This window comes from Falco biarmicus, chromosome 5 (genome assembly GCF_023638135.1).
Source record: "Falco biarmicus isolate bFalBia1 chromosome 5, bFalBia1.pri, whole genome shotgun sequence".
NCBI lineage: Eukaryota > Metazoa > Chordata > Aves > Falconiformes > Falconidae > Falco > Falco biarmicus.
The window spans coordinates 53,404,088-53,424,179 of record NC_079292.1 but is presented as its reverse complement, the minus strand read 5'-3'; the positions used below and the strand labels follow the sequence as shown (position 1 = coordinate 53,424,179).

Sequence of the window (20,092 nt, the reverse complement as noted above, 5' to 3'; positions counted from 1 at the left end):
TGCAAAAGATTAGTATTCATTCATATCAAGGAATTCCAGAATGCATCATCACACAGAGAAGTAAAGGTTTGCATTAAGAGCAAAATAACACACAAAAATAGCTTTAGTTTGACGTTATGATTATTCAAGTAGAAATGGCAGCAATACTACTTCTAAAAAGCACCAAATTGCATGCATACATCTTAGCTAAACTTACACAGCATTTAAACTTCATCAAAATATATTTTGTTTGCAACACAGGCCACGCTGTAGACAGGAAGCAACACTAAAAAAATCACAAATTCTCCAATTTGCACCAGAAAGTGCTTGGAGACTGGACAACATACTGGTTAGGTCTACATTAGAAGTAAGGTCTGCTGAAGTAATTTGTGTGCTGCTGAAAGCCCTGGTATGACTACAGTAATAAAGAAAAAAAAATAAAATAATCAAGAGTCCAGAACTCACATTGCATTTGGAATATAATCTCAGGAATATGATTTATATTGCAAATAAATTATTTCAGGAAAGAAGTGAGTTCACTAGCCAGACTTGCTGGCATCGTGTCATGATAATACTCACACTATCCTTTTTCAGCAGAGGCTTCATATAAACGCAAAGATTTCATGTAAAAAAATAGGCAAAAAGAACAAGAAAAATCAAAATGATTGGATTTTGACCTATAACATGAAAAAATAACATCAAAGTAGTCCAACCTGTCATTAATTCTCTTGGTTAGGTGCAATTTCGTGAGTTAAATTTATATTATGCAGTATGGGAACAAAGTATTTCGCTGTAACTGTCATTTTAAATAGGTTATGGACCTCAAAGAGCATCATAGAGGAATACTGGTCCTAAAAGGGGATTGTTATCCTTCAGATGGTAGGTTGTATAGCAATGTACATATGAAATATTCCTAGCAAGATCTGAGAGGAAACCAAGCTTGCTTTAATTAGCACTTCTGTGCTATTATTGTCTAAATATATTTATACCAAAATCTTCTAGCAAATTCAAAGAATATTACTTTGCTTAATGGCTTTAACAACATTCTTTCCCCAATCAGCCATAAAATGAACCCAGATCCAGACCACCTGCCTCTCTGCAGATCATTGAATAAAATTATTTTACTCTAAAAATTCATTACATCAAATAACTCAGTTCCAAAATTGCTTTCTTTATACTAGTTAATTATATTATCTTGACATTTTATGATAGCTACAGAACCATCATTAATCTACTTTCAAGAAACCATGGTAAAATGACAATAGTAATTTAAAAAATTGTTTGTACTCAGTTTTTTGTTTGGAAAGTGTATAGTTAATCTACTTGAATCAAAACCCCATTAATATACAGCAGTCATTCATGTAAACAAAATAGTACTCAAATAGGAGAAAACATTTAACCATCATAGTTTATTCCATTGTGTAAATTTAAGAAACTCTTTTATCTATGATAACTATTATCTATTTTACATTTTTAATCTCATACAGCAATTTTAGCAGTTGTCCCAGATGAACAAATTTTATCTCGCATTGCATTTGCCCTACAACTGTTGAAACAGTGGTCCAGGAATTGCTGTAAAGTTATAATAAGCAAATACCAAATCTGAAAAACAATAAATGGCATGTGATCATGTACCTTATGTGCTATAAAACATGGTTATTCTGAAATGGCAAGCTGTGATATCTAAAAGTATGTTCAGTGGCAGAGAAATATTTTCTTTTCATTAACAAAACTTTTTTCATAAGATACTAATAACCGAAACACATAGAAATTAAATGTGAAAGATATATTATTTTATAATTTAATTCATATCTGAGGTTCCTGGAAAAACAAATAAAAATTAATTAGAATTAATCTCACACTACTAGACAAATGCTATGATTGCCAATTATGCATGTATATATTTTGTTTTATGCACAATATATTTTGATTTATGCACATAAACTTCCCTCATAATTCTTTGATGAGCTCTTTGTACAAGCTGCTTTAATTCTAGCCATTGTTCACTTTTGCTTTACCTTATTCCTGTATTCTTATCTAGAGCTGGTTTGTATTTAAAATTTCTAACTTACCAAAAATGACATTTTAATTTTTCTTAGTATGATTGGAATAAAACCAGGTTTTCTTTAAAAATACAATTAAAAATACAAAGATCAGCTTGAAATTTGGTATTTTGGGAAGCTGGAACCATACTTTAAAAGTTTACCTAGGAATTTTAACTGACATTTTGTCTATTTTAATGCTTTGATATTGTTTTACAATATATCCATTATATGGGTACATCTTGTGAAGTAATCACTCCAGAAGACCACAGATAGGAAGTTATTAAGCATTAATTCAAGAACTATCTCATATAACATACCTCAGGTTCCCAGGAGGGTTTTAACCAACAGTTTTGTGGTCATACTTTCCCTTCCAAACAAAAAAACTTGAATAAGAATGTGAAAATACGCTATGCTGGTTGCAGCAAAAGACATTCTGTAGACAATGCTGATTCAAACACATTTTCTGAATTAGTGAAAGGAGCAGGAACATCCCCTGCCCGAGAGGAATTCCCTACAGAATAAGTTGTGGGACAGAACTGCAGCATCTTTTCTATTATTGATTTTGTGTAGAATGTTCATGTCCCTTATCTATCTTTATTTTATTATTTTTTTATATTTTTTTACTGGCTGAATAGTATTTTTTTTTAATCTTATTGAATTTTTAGTGCTGAAATATTTCCTGGTACTCAAAGACTTTCCTGTTGATGATGCTGTATATTAATTGTGATCCATTTGTAAATAAACAGTTAGACAAATGCTTATAATAATGAAGTCTAAGCTTTGAATAGATCTCTGTTAATTACTACCTGAAGCACTAAGGGAAAACTTCTCAAAAGGGCATGCACTAAAAAAGTTTCAAAGTAGACATTCCCAACTGTTATATCCCTACACTACCCAAAATACCCAATTTAGACAAGTTATTGTATCAGATTAGTAGAGGGGCAGGGGGAATACCGAAAGTGAACTGAAACAATTGGAAAGTCTTTAAAGGAGGGCAGGACAATAAAGAAAACTTTCTAACCAACTGAAACATTCTAGCAGAGAAAAAAAATAATTTACATGTTGCCCAGATCTGGCTTACAAGTTAGTCATCCAGATGAAGTTTTCAAAAAATTTCATTATGCTGTCTATCAAACGTGTTCATGAAAAAGGTGCATATGGCCACATTCCTTAATTTCACTGATTTCACATAAAAATATCTACTAGCAATGGCTATTTTTTGTTGAAAAAAGAAACGTGGCAAAAAGCAAATAGCTCACATGCTCCAATGCTTTTTTTTTTCTAATTAGTTTATCTAATAAAAGACAGCCCATCTGTTTCTATCACATTTACTTACTTAGACCTTGATGCTGCAGCAATGGTATCATCATATATTCTTGACTTAACCATTTTTGCTTTCTACAGACACAATAGGTACACGTAGCTGCAACATGTGCATGCCTGCTACACACACTGTAAGGGTCTCTGCCCTCTCCCACTACCCCCTTCCCTGGGTTTTTCAGCCAGATGAGAAATCTGGTTGGCATCACCTTGAAAGACCTAATACAACCTCAGAAGTTTTCTTTGGTAGTTTTGTCTGTTTGGTTTTTTGTTTTGGGTTTTTTTGGACTAGTTCAGAACAAAGGTAAATGAGCAACTACATCTGCACCTAGCCATGTAGCACTTTGTTTTCTCATCAGTGGCAATAACAAGGGAAAGAGCAACAGCACTAGGAAGGCCTGCTGTGGGTTTTTGGAGGGCTGCTTTTTTCTTTTGTGGTATATCACCATACGCCAGATGAATAACTGAGAAATTGCAGTCTGTACTAAGGGCTTCAGACATACCCTTACTTGATAAAGAAAGCTTTTATGTTTACTGAAGTACAGCAAAATACACTAGGAGGAGAAACAGATGAAATAATCATCAAGTAAATCTGATGACAGTGATGGTACTAACTGTAACAGAGGCAGCATACTGCAGAGGAAATCAAACTTCAAAAAATACCCTGTAGGACCAAGTGCCATAAAGGGTAATGTGGATTAAACAAGAAATGCCTGGGTGGGGGAAAAATAAAAATAAAAGTCTTTGAACTGCTTATGGTCCATGGAAATGGAGGAGGGAAATAAATGTTCATGTTCCCTAACACTGAACAGTATGAAAATGCAACCAGCATCCCTGGTATCAGATTTTCTTTCTTTCAAGATACAAAAAGCACAGCAGTAAGGCTATCTGCTGCTTGTATAGGAGAATCAGCAGGGAGAAGGTCACAAACTGGAGCATTACACATAGCAATAAATCTGCCCTAGATCATTGCTTCTCTCCCCTATGAAATAATCAAAGGAAAACCAGTGGTGGACTGGTTTACTAGTAAAAAACAAGAACGATGGTAAAAGGAACACCAGGAGAGAGTATAAACAAGACTAACCCAGAATATTGTAGCTTCTGTTATTCCATTTCATATAGCCTTTTCAGTTAATCCTTAGCAATAATACTGAAGGCAGACTGAGTGGAGGTACGCTTAAGTGAAAAAAAAAAAAAAAAAAAAAAAAAAAAAAAAAAAGTAAGGGCACTGGACTACAGCCGTAGGCAAAGAAATTGTACAACTGTCCCAGGATACTGATTGCAAAGTACTTGTCTATTTTATTTTGTAGGAAGAACCTCACAGTGAACTGCATACGTGGCAAAATATACACAGGAACCTAATTTTATAAAGGCAAAACCCAAGTACAGCAAAATCTCCAAGCGTGTCAAACATCTGACACACATATGTTTGGTTTAAGTACTATCAACCAGTACTCAGTTATGTATTTTGTGCCAAAACTTAACCTGATACCACCTGACAATGGTGGCGGTGGTAGGGGGGGAATGTCATGGGGTTACCTCTGAACAATCAGCAGTGGAGACAGAACTCATTTATTTGATAGAGTTCCACATCAGTGTCTCAGCCTGTGGTAGTAAGAGTGCAGGCAATTCAAGTGATGCCCTTGTGCATAAGCATTTCCATGCCTGAGGACTAAGTTAAGCTCCGTCTAACCATAAGGTAACTTTGAATAATTGATAGTAATCTTAAAATTCAGATGTCCAGTCTTTTAGAATTCATAGAACAAAGTGGTATTTTTATGTTATAAGGACTGGGTCCTAGTTCTTTTTTTTGTGTGTGTGGTTTGTCTTTTTTTAAACCCTAGAAGTATGTGCCTTATGCCTACTCTTTACTAAGGCACTCCCTAAATTCTTTTTTAAAGGAGTACTGGCAAGTTCATTGCACAATAAATCCCTAGTGTCAAAATTGAGGTCCTCACCATGTTCTCAAGTCAGTATAATGTCATTGTGGTTTTTGAGAGTTCATTCTGAACAAATTTCTCTCAGGATCTACTAATGTTCAAAGCAACTGTCTGTGTAAGTTTGGCTGGCTACCTTTGGCAAATAGCATAGCCCAGAAGACTGCTAGCACCATGTTATACTAGAGTTATGTCAGAATCAAGTTATCTTTAAAAACATGAATACCTTTGTTAAAAACATCCTTTTGATTATACATATTTTTTCTTGACATGCAACAGAAAATCTAATATTAAAATGGCTTTTCAAAGTTCTGCATATAGTAAGTTCATTTACTAAATATGTGATGGTTTATTTGTCCATATAAATATTGTAAATACATTTAATCAAAGAACACAAGTTTATGCAGGTTCTCTCTGAACCTTACAACATGCCTAATCCGGGCATTTTTTTTTTTTTTTTTTTGGCCAGTATGAAGTTGTACAGGAAAGCAATGATCTAAAGCATACATAAAAAATAAAGCAATGGATACAAGCTAAGTTACAGCAAGGAGTTGTTTTCAGAAAAATCGCAATATTTAGAAAAGGCTATAAAAATTAGACAGAATTGTTTCCAAATAAAAGAATGTCATTGCTGCAGAAGCTATTGGAGACGGGAACATACTGTTACCTGCCTCCAGATATGACATATCCTCATATCTGCCATAAGCCTGTGACCCTAACGCTCATGGTGACTGAACTTCAAGATACCCCTTTTTCACTCCCTGTTATTCTAGGATGGCATCTCAAGCTACAGAAACATCACTGACTCACTTCATTTTGTGAGACTTCTCCCTTCATCTTCTACTAAGGCAGATGCCAGCTGTTGCTTTATAAAATATGGTTGCATTTGTTTAGTTGCTCTGACTTTTGCTCAGACAACTGCCTATGTGGCAGCTGAGATATGAAAGCTTTCCTGTACTTCATATGCAATATACAGAATTTCAGTGATATAAATCACTTTGGAAATATTTTGGAAATATAACAGGATCAGTAGTAGTGCCAGTTTTCAAACCTAAGTTATGTTTAGACTCTCTTTGAAGCCAGATAATTCCTACAAATAATACATATATAAAAAATTGAACATGAGGAAGAGTAGGAAATAAATGCCATATAAAGTTCAAAAGAGGGTGTTGTTTGTTTGTTTTAAAGCTTTTAAAACAGTTTGGCAGACAAATTGGCAAATTTTGTCCCAAATCCCAGGGAAAAAAGTTTATTTTTAGCTCTGTAGTGGTGGAGATGTTCCTTCTGACTTAGAAAAGCTGGCCATGAAGGCTAGATCATCAAGGGAAAGACAGAAATACTGTATATTTCTCAGGTCAAATAAACTTGTCTGAATATCGTATTACAGAAACACTAAAAGGAAAGTAAAATAATCACCAAAGGAAGCTAAATTATACATAACACTTGACTCTATGAGAGTAAGGATAAATGTAATGCTGCAAAAAGTAATGGTTGCTGATGTTGTTTAAGATGTAAAAAATAAATGAACAAGTTACCAAGAGATGCTTTTTACTACAGTTTATAATCCTACTCCTATTCCTTCCAAATGCCCCATGCCAAAGTTTTAAGAGAAAGTAGATGATATTAACAAGTACATAGCTATGCAATAGCCCAATCACAAGTGACAACTAAACAAGCAAAAGCGGTATGATCATCATTCATATAATCAGCACGGAAAACACAGTTTGAAAAGCTATGCCAAAAATAATACCATTACACCTAAGCTGTCACAGTCATGTCCAAGTGGCTGGTTGCCTCATTATGTTTGATGGCTATGCTACTTCTCTAGGTTGTTCTACATCTTTTGTTCTGTGTCAGGCAACGATCTCATAATCATTAGAGGTTTCCTCTTAATTTACTCTGATTTTTCTTCAAACTCTAAGCAACTATCAAAGCCAACGTTCTCTCTCCACTGAAATATTTCTTCCCCATCCCAATACTGATATAAAAAGAACTACCTTCTCCAGCACTTTTCTCTCCAAATCTCCTCACTTTCTTGCTTTTTCTACCAAGCCATCAAAGGACTCCACCTTATATTACTACTTTAAAGATCTGGTGTAAGTTTGCTTCCTGATCAGCCTTCAGCTCTTACTCTTCCTTCCAATGCCTGTAATCACCTGTCACATTTTAGTTATTTTGCAGAATGGGAGGGGGGGCAAGGTTTACTTGATGGGTGGACATTTTTCTTCTTGTTGCTGGTCTCTTCCAGAATACCTGACTATTTTTCTTTTACACTATTAGAAGAATTTCTGAGATCTTGCACAGGAGAGAGAAATCAGGTACTGCTTCTTTATTATAAGGGCTAGTTAGCTGCCCAAACCAAATTATACATGCAAATCCCACCCCTATTTGCCTTGACTAACTCCTTTTTCTTAGAAGTCTTACCAGCCTGCTATTAAAAATGAGTGGCCTGGTGACTCCTCGCAGTAAATCATCCAGCAAAGGTCAGTCAGCCAATTCTGTCAGCTACCACAGTGCCTGAAGTGTAAAATTCCCCTGGGGAGGTAACAAGGCTTTTAAAGCAGTGTTTTAACAGCTTGATATGTAGAAGTATATGGGGTTTCTATTAGGTAAAAAGGAAGTCTGTATGACTGAAAGATGAATTTATATGAAACAGACAAAGAGCTGAAACAAAGAGTTGATTTATTGAAAAATTAAGAGATCTGACTGAGGAATCTATTGATTTATCCTGTAAGTAACGTACAAGTAATGCAGCTCTTCAACGATAAAATCCCTGTGCTACAGTGTTGAGGACTAAATATTCATAGTCATGCAGACATATGAGACTATTAAGCAGAACTGTACTTACAAAATATTTGCCGAGTCTTTCAAAAAGAGTACTGCATATTCTCCTAGGCTTATTCCTTAGATTCATGAAGACCTCTAATCCCAGCTGAAGCCTTTAACCATATTTCCTCTCACTCTGAAAACTCCTCACCTCCCTGGGTGGGTCAAGCCATCAATCTTCATTAAGTGCCCCTCAGCACATGCTTCTTTAATTAGCTTTATCAATATTAATTCAGAAAGAGACGATTAGGAAGCCAGAAAGATACCTGCACTGCCTGGAAACTGACCCATCATCTGGTTATCAAATGTGTTTTGTGTCTGAAGTGTGTTAATTCTCTAATTCAGAATGTGAATGCACTGGGGCAAGGATCGTGTCTCCCACTGTTTCTTATACATCATGCATTCTGACTGCACTCAGTAAATAGCAAAATACCCCCCCCCCCCCTTACAGCAAATTCTCTCTAAGCTACAAACACCCCTTTGATGGCTGGTGTTCAATCCTTGCTAAGTTCTCTTTGAAACTGGTGCTTCTGATGAGGGCCCCATATGTCCTGCCTTCGCTCCTTTCTCTGCCATTCCACTATGCTGTCAGTCAAAAGATTCTTTTTAATCTATTAATCCAAAACAAAGGAGCACATGGGTTACACATTCATAAGTAAAAACTGAAATGGAAGGTTTTCTTCTGCATTTTTCTAGTAACCATACAAAATTATCAGAAAATCCCAAAATAGTCAAGTCCAAAACTGGAACAGGTTCTGATGATTGCTCTGAAGGAGACCTGTTACTTTTTATTATATTATTTAATTTTAATTGTATTTGATTTGCACTCTGAACATTTTAGGCCATGGTGTTTGCTTTGGCGAAACACTTTTTACTCTTGCAGGATACAATGTCTATAACTGTTGTCACTGATTTAACAGATTTTAGTAAACTACTGGCATTTGATTTAATTATTGGAATATGTTAGTGTTATAAGTAAGAAGAAAAAATGTGACTCTTAAATAAGCTGAAGGTGACTTCCTGAGATATACTATAAAGCAAAACACCCCCAGCTGTTTAATACATATAAGAAGTCATTATATACAGCTCCAAGTTCCTCATAAAACACAGCATTAATTTAGGAAAGAAAGCTGTTTATTGCACCAGAACTACAAGACTGTTTTACCTATCCTGGTATATATATATGTTTCCATGTGCCTAAAATATTCTGGTTTATTATTCTGAGGGGAAGTGAACAACTATGCTGGTATAACTGCCCTTACTGTAGTAGAACCACTGTGGTATACTTGTTAGAAAAAGTAGGTAAAACCACAAAACTAGTTAACAAGTTTTAATGGTACAATTATGGATCTTGGAATAAGGAAGAGTTCCCTTATTAGCAGGGTATAGGTATCACAGGGACATGATAGATTAAAAAAAAAAAACAAACAACAAACCAAAACCCAAACAAAAGGGCACCAAATAGGGACAAACAAGCTTTGTATTTTACTAGTGTTTACAAGTTGCAGTTACAAACGTCAGCAATAAAGTTTAAAATAGAAACAGTGCACTTCCAAGGAGAAACATTCTGATACAGCCTACTTAAATGCTCAGCTTTCATGCCTTTGGTGTAACAGAAATCCATGCAGAATTGGATTTGTCAAGCAGGAACGATCCTATGCTTACAAAACAATTTTGAGGATAAAAATAGTCATTCCCCAGGCCAATTAATCTCTAGTAAAGCTCCACTAACTTCAGAAGAATTATAGCAATGATTTCTTATATGTTTGAAATAAAAGATGTGGCATGGAACTCATGGAGGAAAATCCTCCAATACAGGCCAGAAACAGACAATGAATTTTGAGCGTCAAAGAAAGAGATCATTATAAGTGAAGAGAATACTTTAATGGTGGACATTTAAGGTATACAAACATCAGAAGATCTAATGTTTTCCAAAGAAACTTCAATCCTTCCCAATTTGCATATCAGCATTTTTAAAAACATTCTGTCTGCCAATTAAAAAATCAAATTTCCATTGTTTTTGTGGAAGATGAAATAATTACAAGTATGAAATAATGCCTTTATTTGAAAACAAACTATTTGTTCACAGCATCTTATTTTGGGGCATCCAGCAAGCACCACTTTAAAGGCACACAGTTTATAGCCAGAAATGAGAGCATACTGGGCTTCCTATCAGCAACTGAGACTCATTCCTATTTCTTGCTCCAATTACACATGGTAAATGGTGAATGAGATTCAGCCACAGGTTCAGGCATCCCGATGTGTCTTTAAATATGCTAGTTACTATTTAGTATGGAAAATCTTATATTTGGAGTATCTTGACAAATTATCCTTCAAACACTGTGGAAAAGTATTTCCTTCCTGACCATGATCATTGATTGGATACAGATGAAAATGATTGCTACTTCAAAATGGCAAATAAAAGTAGAAACACTGGATTCCTCGAGTAACTCATTACTTCATACAGTTACAAGGACTTTTTTATTGCTTTTTGATAAAAATCAGAAGGAATCATACTGACAAATTTACACAGGAAACAGCACAATGGGTTATGAGTTAGATGGATGAATAATCTGATGCTGGTGTCTGGTATGTACAATTTCTTTTCTGCAAACCAAAACATTAGCCTTTGTGTAGTCATTTGCCTGCAAAGCAAACTAACAAATGATGAAGTGAAGTTCCATAAAAATACATATGTTTTTTATACTGGTAATGTAGAATCTTCCTCTCTAGATATGTATATTTTGTTTATAATTTGAATAATAAGACTATTCAAACTGACTTCAGATAGGACAGAAAAAATGTTTCTGATATAGTTCTACACATGAAAAAATAGTACTCTGAAAAAAACTTGTATAGGAACAATCCGAAATAATTGTTTTGAAGGATTTTCTCTAAACATGTCACAGTTTGGAACTGAGAATAAAAAGTGCTAGCATAACTGGATCACTGGTATGACATTTCTTTATTTCCTTTTTCCTTTGAAATTTTTCTTATAGATTTAAATGGTTAATATGATTTCTTTATTTCACATCAATTACAGTGATACTGTAATTGGCAATGAAAGCCAGTTCTGAAGTTTTGTATATGCTTGGATTACTCTAAATACTTACTGTTTCTCATATTTAGTACTTGTTTTTGTTTCATTAGTTTAATCATTGGATTATTTTTTTTTGTCGGTTTTCTCTACTTTAAAGTTTCCCTTAACCTTCATACAAGAGAATTGTCCATGTTGTTGTCAATGCGAAGGACACAAGCCTTGTTTTATCATCTCACAAAATTGCTTTTGTATTCACTCAGGGTTCTGAAGCCATTACTGAATATATTTTCCACTAAATTGGGAATTAATATATTACTGTTGGAAGCCTTGGCGCTTCACACAGAGGACAGTGCTTGTGATTACAGAATTTAAAACGATGCTCCAGCTGCCCTGTGACACAGAATCACAGAGCTGGCCACATAGCCCACCAGCTCCTCAGCACTGTACCCTATCTCAATTGTAGGTTATTTCTCTTAAAAATTCTTTAAAGCTTCCCATTCTGGAAACTGCTCTCAGCAGTCTGTTCTAGTGTTTCATTGCTTTCACTAGATTTATTGATCCGTTCTCTTTGTATGTGTGTATGTGTGAAGGCACGTTTTATGTATTTGAAGATAACTGTGTCCATTAGTCTCTCCTCTAGGCTTTCAACCTACATTTTGAAAATTCTTCAAGCTATGTTCTTTAGATTTCTGATGACTGTTTTAATTGCCATCTTCTGAATTCTCAAGACAGTCCACATCCCTCTTCAAGAGTGGGACCCAAGGCTGGATAAAAGACTTCAGCTGAAGCCTTATTGGTGCCCAGGAAAGTCCAGGGATATTTCACATTTTGCAGGTTCTAGTTATGTTTAACTATCCCATCATGGCATTTGCCTTTATAGTATTGATCCATTATATTTTTATCATCCACATTAATCTCCAGAGCCATTTCTGCGGAATTATTACAAAATTATTACAAAAAGCCTGTTTACCATATCATGTAGGTTCTATGTTTCTTCATTCTAGACTTCCCAGATCTTGTATGAATTAAAATATAACCATGAGGTTTCAACAGAAAGCTCTTTCCATACCAAGAGATGAAGCTTATTTCCTACCTGAGGTTGAGATCCTACCTTTGTCACTAGCAGTCACATCACCCTAGGTTATCTTCAGTGTAGGTTCTATTTTCTGAATAAATCTGCTTATGGCTTATAAAACACTTAATCCATTTCATTTTCCCACTTTGTGATGTACAGTAGAACCTTACCTGAATGGATAGTGAGTTTTTCCTACTTAGTCTTCTACCAGATAACAATCTTTTTCTACATTGCCCCATTAAGCATCTAAATTTATGATTTTTTATGAAAACTCATATACTTCCAAGCTAAGCATTGTGGTAAAATGCATCTGTGAGCTTCCCTTTTTGGTTCTTTCTCACTAAGGTAGAAATTTACTGGTCAATGACATTCCTGCTTTTACATGAGATATAGACTGGTTTTGTCAATCAGCTCCTGAAGCATTATTCCAGAGCCAAGAAAACCAAAGGTCACTTGGCAACACCATCTGCACAGCCACATTTTCATCTCCAGGATGTATCTTTCTTTCTGAGCTACAAAGCTTATCAAGGACTGATGAGAATGCCAACCCTTCCTGACCCAAACTTCATAATCATTTTAGGATCATCATGATCATCACGCTTAGGATGAATAACCTCCTGTACTATTAATGTTGCAATAATTTTGAGGTGGCAGATGAAATTTGGTAATACTTTACTAACCCCCTGAACTCAAGTTTCTCCAGAGGTACATCAGGTGTAGTTAATAAACCCTGCTCATACTGTTAGGAGGGGCTCACCTGTTATCATTCGCTGCTGGCTGTTTCAGATGGGAAACCATCAATACTGAGAAAGGTGCACTTAAGCTACCCCTCTGCAAAATGGAAAACTCCTTCACCGTTTGTGCCACTGCAGAGCTTCACATATGCCCAGCTTCTTTAACATCTCTGCATGCATCTTTCATTTGTATCATCTTGATCTCAAAGGCTGTTTGATTCCACCTTTGCAGCTTCCCTACTTGCTTCCTAACATATTTTCCAATGAGGACTTTGTTCACTGGGAATACTGCCTTTCACTTGTGGAGAACTCAGGCTACTGCCTTTACAAATCAAGTGAAGGATCTGGGTGGTGGCAAGTGGTGTCTGGTGGTCACAGATCTAGGTAGGAGAATATCTGATAATAGAAATTGTTGTATATTAATTCCAACAGCAGGGTTTGGTGGGGTTTTTTTAGTTTTTTTTTTTGTTTGGTTTTTTGTTTTTTTTTTAATGTTTCAAAGTCTTTAAATATATTTTGTTTGTGCAAGTTGGCCTCTTTGCACGCTTCTGTATTTGCTAGTTTTAAATTCTCTTGCTTAGCTGATATAGCTTAGAAGCTTTATTGTCATAGAGCAGAAACTTTAATATACCTGGTCAAGGTTTCCCTGAGAGAACATGTGTGACCTTACCTGTTTAATGACCTGGCATCCACCTGCCAATGAAAGCAACTTGCAGCATGATCTGCAGTCTGTTCCAGGCACAAAAAGCTAGACCTAAGCAGCTTTTTTTTTTCCGTTCTATTTTGTTTTAAATGAGGATAATTCCATGCTGAAATCCCTAATACTTTCCTACAGCAGATGTCTTACAAAGTTTAGAATTTTGTGAAATCATAATTAAAAGGCATTTGCTCCCTTACAATTTTTCCTTTGGGATTTTTTTTTTTTGTAAAGTAATAAATATTCATAGTTAATACTTCTCATGACTTCTATTTTACCATTATTTTCTTTTGAGATGTTTCATTTATACTTGATAATAAGTCTCCCTTTAAAATTACACCCTGCCACCATTAATAAGATTTTTATTTCTTAAAGATTAACTACCTTGATTTCTCTTACTGCTAATTAAAGACAAAATACTATGTATTGAGCCATTGCTTTAGAGAAATCAGTTTATGGTATAGTAGGAAAATTTCCTTTGAGCCAAATTTTTTGTCTTATAAAATACATATATATACATAAAGTACTTTTTATAAAATGTATAAACTTTCATTTTAATATTCTTTGATTTTCAAGTTCTAGAGATTTTAAAAAAAAACCTCAATTTTCACTATTAGCTTTTTTATAATTTTGCTAACATCAGTGTAGATAGACTAACACAACTTTGGTCATATTGTTTTAATTATTGGCATTACATTAACTTTTCAGTTCTCTGGCAATGTCTCGTTTTTCCAAGATTTTTTAAAAAAGAAAATGAGTGGTCCAGAAAAGCTCTTGGACTGTTCTTTCTATCCTTTTGATAGGAACTAGCCTAAAATTATATAACCGCTTTTTTTAGCACCTATTCTAAGCATTGAAGTAATACAAAATATTTCTGTGTTGCTCTGAAATGCAGTCAGATATTTTCTTTTTCCCAAGAGTATAGTAATCATTCAGTACTGATGCTACAAATAAGCTGAAATCTATGTAGACACCTTTTTCCTAAATACACGAGAAGGTATTCCAGGTTCAGAATGGATGTAAAACTTTGACACACCTAAATTTCAGGGAACAGTCCAGTCTTCAAGTTTTCCATGTTAGCCATGGAAACATTTTCTTGGTAACACTTTCTGTAGGTAACTTTTACCCGAGGAATCCTCTAATTGCCTATACCGGTTTGGGACTACCGGTTCTGGGAACCTAGGCAAGCTCTATTTTGTTGTCTGCATAGACTACCATGTCTGTATCTCCTGGGAAGTCCCAGAAGATAAGCATGATGAATGCGGTGGCTTCCTGAAGGTGCTGCTTAAGTTTTACCTATACAATTGTGACTCTCAGCCACAACGTTGAAACCTAAAATGCTGGATCTACTCAGACTGACTGAAACTGAACCTTGATCTCCTGTGTTATTAGAGGGTGCAAACCATTACCTCATAGCTTTTTGTTCTCATCCCTACTGCTGAAGTTGAAGGAATATTTTCTAAATGGATGCTTACAGTTTGGGCTTAAGCGGAATTATATTATCAAGTGGGGTCTTGTCTTCAAAAAAAAAAAAAAAGGAGCTGATGGTAGGCACTGAGGTAATAGTAGAAAGGTAAAGAGCAGCTAGTGCGGAGGATGTGAATTAGAGTGTACTGGCTGATCTGGTGGTAATCTAGCCTCCTGTTAACTCCCTATACAATATGCTTCCATTACTATAAGGAGCAAAAATTACTAGGCACAAGCCTTTAATTCAGCTTAACAAGACCAACTTAAATTGTTTTGATTAGATGTTTTCTGGACATAATATTCTAGAAAAACTTCATATAAAATGATAAGAATGTGTTACTTTGGCTTTTATTCATATTTCATTAATATTTAAATATACAGATTTCTTAAAGGACAGAGGATCTTATTTCCACTTAATTCTGCTAATAAGTAATGGTCCAAATGGCTCAAATCAGAAGACATAACTTGCAAAGAAAGTGCAAAAAATAGAGATACTCAGCTAAGCAGCGTGGTTGTATTTAAAAGCACAAGTGAGCGGGATGTTCACTGTTTTAACAAAATTTCACAGATGTGTCAAAGAGTAAGATTTTGCTAGGAAGAAGAAAGTAGCTAAACAGTATTTGTTTACTGTAGGTTTCTCAACCACATAGGTTACTCGAAGAAAAATAGACACATAAAATAAACAGCAAAACACGTAAAATTAATGCTTGCAGTGCAAGCGTGCCCTTGTAAATTGGATTGCATATAAAATAAATAAATAATGATGAGTGTTGTTTTTTACAAGTATGATTTATGTCACTGTTCATCACATGCCATTAGACAAAAATGCACAATTAAAGATCTAAGCAGCAGCTCTTCTCATTTCAGCTGTCTGCCAAATGTTATGTTATGCTTGCATTTTAAATTAATGATAGTGAAGCAAAGGGGGAAGACATGCAACTTGTTTATCAATCTGCAAACTTAAGGCTTAGGAAAAAACCTCGTTTCTATATCACATATTCTCCAACATTTTTCTCTTTCAGCCTTAAGTGGCAAATACTTAGCCTAAATTCTGTATACCTATTTCTTATTGAAAGGGTGCTAAGTAAGTGAAATATTCTTCACTGTTCACTATATCAACATGGACATGAATTTGGAGAGTATCTATAGGCAGCACAGAGGAAAATGGCTTTCTCTAGTTTTTAGGTCTCTGTCATTCCCTTATGGACTATTTTGGCAGCAATGTTTGCCTATATACCCTTTCACATATACATGCCACTACACTTTGCTCTTCTCTGCGTGACATACGGAGCATTACTCAGTAGGACATAGTGTCCTTAATTATAGCATTACATGAAAAATTTGTTATAAGCTGTGGGTCTATCTCAATACCCTATCAAAGAGCAAGGACATGTCAATTTGCATATTTTTTTTCCATTTAAACAAACTCATTGTTTGATACTGGTTTCAGTAGGCAGACAACATTCTAAAGATACATTCCATGAAATATTCTCATCACAAAAATCTAACACCTGGTTATTTCTCATATTGATTGTTTGATCCAATGAAAACCAATATTTTATACCTTTTCATGAACCTTTTGCCCTGGCTCCATTCCTTCAATATGCTCTGATTCAGCAGGCCCTTCACCAGCTGCCATTTTCCTTTGAATGTGTGCATTTTGTTCACGCAAAGCTACAATCTGCAAAAGAAAGAAAATAAGTGGTCAAAACACATAAGAAACTGAAAAACTACTGAGCAGACAATTTGTTAAATCTCTTAACACTTCCATCCTATATTGGCCATTTGTAGCATTTGCAAAATTATGTCTGCACATGCAGAGAGGTTTAAAACCCAAACACGTTAATAATGACTAAAGGCTGTTAAGGACAGAAATGTACCAATAAATGAGAGGATAGTCAACACTATCTTGTTTTATCTTTTTATCCTTATTTTGTGCTAGGGTACCTTTTTTTCTTAACTTGAAAGATGAAAGAGCTGTTAGGCATTGATTTTGTAACACTACAAGAACAGGACTCATTCTTTCATACAGAACGCAATGGATGCCAAACTGTCATTATAGGGAAACAGCGCCAAAGGGCTATGAAGCAAAACCAAGTGATGTAAAATGAAGTGCTAGCTTTCTGCCAACTTCCCATCTGATATTAACTGCAATATTCGTTTTAAGTGTTTTTTGTTAAGAAAAACATATACGTAAAAGTCCTCTACTGAGGTATCCATTGACTATTTTAGTGCATATACAAGCAGGGTTTATTGTATTAAAACAATTATTGTATTTATTGGTAGTGCCATTAAAAATCCCATGCAGCTACTGGAAAATAAGCTGCTTTCTCTGACTTTGTAGCTTCCTCCCAGTCAATACACAGGATGGAACGATTCAGGTCCTGTTTTTACATGGTATACTATTAGAAGTTGGAAGATCTGTCTAACATAAAACTTACTTATTTTGATGAATTGCACAGTTAGATCTCTCTGCAGTGTTCTGCTTTCATGAGCACATATAATGAATGATTTATTGAATGGATAATGTTGTGTATTAAACACAGTAAAACACTGATAGGGTATATAGATGCCACTTTTGCAAAGCTGGTGTAAATTTAAAGGCTTCTGTCACTGTAATGTGTCAGCATAAATCCTGAGTCAGAAACACCCTAAAACACTGTCCTGTCCTACAATACAAAAAAGTGGGGATGGAGGCAAGATTTAAGGTACTACATACAACCTGGTAAGCATGTACAGCAGCCAAGATTTTGTGGGACATTAAATTTTAATTTACATTAAAAATATATTTACTTTGATCTGAATAATTTAGTTTGAAAATAATAATAATAAAAAAACTTCTTCAAATGTGTTTTTTAACTTATGTTTAAATTCTGACTGCAAAGACCATTTGAATCAGCTCTGACTAGCATTATAGAATTTAGGAACGGACCATTTTAAACAACTTTTCCTTAATATAAATGTTGAAAACTGTTGTGATATGAGTCAGGCTGATTCACTGCTCACTAAACTCCAAGTTACAGCCCTTGTAGAACTTGTGTGACTCCCACTGATTTCAGTGCCAAGACCAAGGCTTAAGGGCAACATTTCACCCAAAGCAATTATAGGAAAACATAAAAGAGTGGGAATTAAAACTGAGACAATCTGTGTCTTTTGGAGTTGTACAAATACACTGTGCTTTAAAGCATTTTGCTTAAACAAGACAATTGGGTCTGTCTTAAATAACAGAAAAAAAGTTCTTTATAACCTCATTAGTATTGACTCCCTTTGTACACAGTAATCAGTAATTTAATAGTTTTTCTGAATACTTTCACTGATTTATTTTTCATGGTCCAAATGGTTCTCATATCTAAAATACAGAAAATATGGTTCCCACCAAGCAAAAGTAGCCATCAATTAATGCTAAGTGTGACTTTCAGGCAGATTAAGGGATATACTACAATGTGTATATTATAAAATCATGATTTATGGAGAGTAATTATACATCACGTGAAACAAACCTAATATCACAGGATATGTTAACTGGCAGCCAATAGATCTGAATTTTCATATGATAATCTTTCATTGATCCATTAAAACACAGACTTCACTATGCCTTTGTTTTGAATGATCAAATCTAATACAAATCCTTAATCATCCTTTAGGTCAATAAGAATATTGTATAAATGCTACTGCAAGTTTTTATCATTTCATCATATATTCCACAACAGTTTATTTCTTCTTAGCCTCTGCTGGTTTTTAGATACCTTAGGATTACCACTGTCTTAATTAATTAAATTATTCCTTCAAAGTCAAAGGCAACTAAAAGAACACAATATTGTGTATCATTATTTTTGATTATTCACTTGATTTTTTTTAATGTTTTCGAGCAATTTCCTTGCCAAAAATCCATCATTGTTAAAGCTTATTGTTTCAATGGTTTTATTATGGTAATGAATACAGAGTGACTATATAAAGCAACAACATGGAGTTTGAAGTCTGGCACATCTTACAAGTTTCATCACTAGGGTAATCATCAGATAACAGATCAAAGTTGTGAAGAACCACACAGCTAAATTGCTTTCATACTTGTTCTCTGTTTTTGATTTAAAGAATAAATTAAGGTGGAATTAATGCTCCTAAGGAAGCATAGGAACTCTCCTGTGTCTTACAAATAAACACAATTTTTTACTTTTCAGTTTGCTGAAGCAAAAGATTTTTAATTACTACCACACTCTTGTTTATTACTCATTTCTTATTTAACTTGAACTTTCAATAATTTGTAAATTATTTGTAAATATGCTAATTTAATCACTGAACAATTTGTGTAACTTTCCACATAGGTAGCCAAAACACAGCTGAATGGAGGATAATGATGAAATAGGTGAACATGAAGACACAGACAACTCTAATTTTTTTCCTGTGTAGCCTCTGAATCTTCTTAAAGTCTAATGATCATTACAACACCAGACAGTGATAATATCACAAGTAAGAAACCAATTGTTCAACATAGATAAAACTCAGTATTACTACTTCTGAGAGATGCTTAGTTTTTATATTGATGTTTTTATGTTTGTGATATCCAACTTAACATTACTACAAAACATGTTTACAGACAGCTTTCCAAGTACCTACATACTATTTAACCCTCTAAGGTTAAATTCTTAATGATTTTCATGCCAAGTTCTCTTTCGAAAAAGTAAAAGGTAATATTCTTGAGGATGGAGTCATATCTGTTATAAACGAAACAAAACAAAATCCAAAAAGTTAAAAGATTAATAGAAAATAAATGTGGATAAATACCCACTATTGTACCCCAAACTGGACATTCAACCTAAACATTCAAGTCCAAATAATACCTGCTAAAACATTATCAAACATACCACATTTTTTTTCCTTATCAGCTTGTGATTGTGGACCTCAAATGATAGATTCCTTTCCTAAATTGCTGGCACAGATATTATTTTCGTATTTAGCACGCTTGCCAACATTT

The 20,092-nt window shown here is 34.6% G+C and overlaps 1 protein-coding gene across 11 annotated transcripts in view; it reads right to left on the bottom strand.

Annotated features, from left to right (window-relative positions):
* The window catches only part of PPFIA2 (PTPRF interacting protein alpha 2), a 352,109-nt gene that overhangs the window by 68,907 nt on the left and 263,110 nt on the right, over positions 1 to 20,092 (bottom strand). For all 11 annotated transcript variants that reach the window (XM_056341426.1, XM_056341429.1, XM_056341434.1 and 8 more), the window contains one exon: positions 16,685 to 16,801. In XM_056341426.1, coding sequence (XP_056197401.1) covers positions 16,685 to 16,801 — 117 coding nt within the window. The remainder of the gene's footprint in view (positions 1 to 16,684; positions 16,802 to 20,092) is intronic.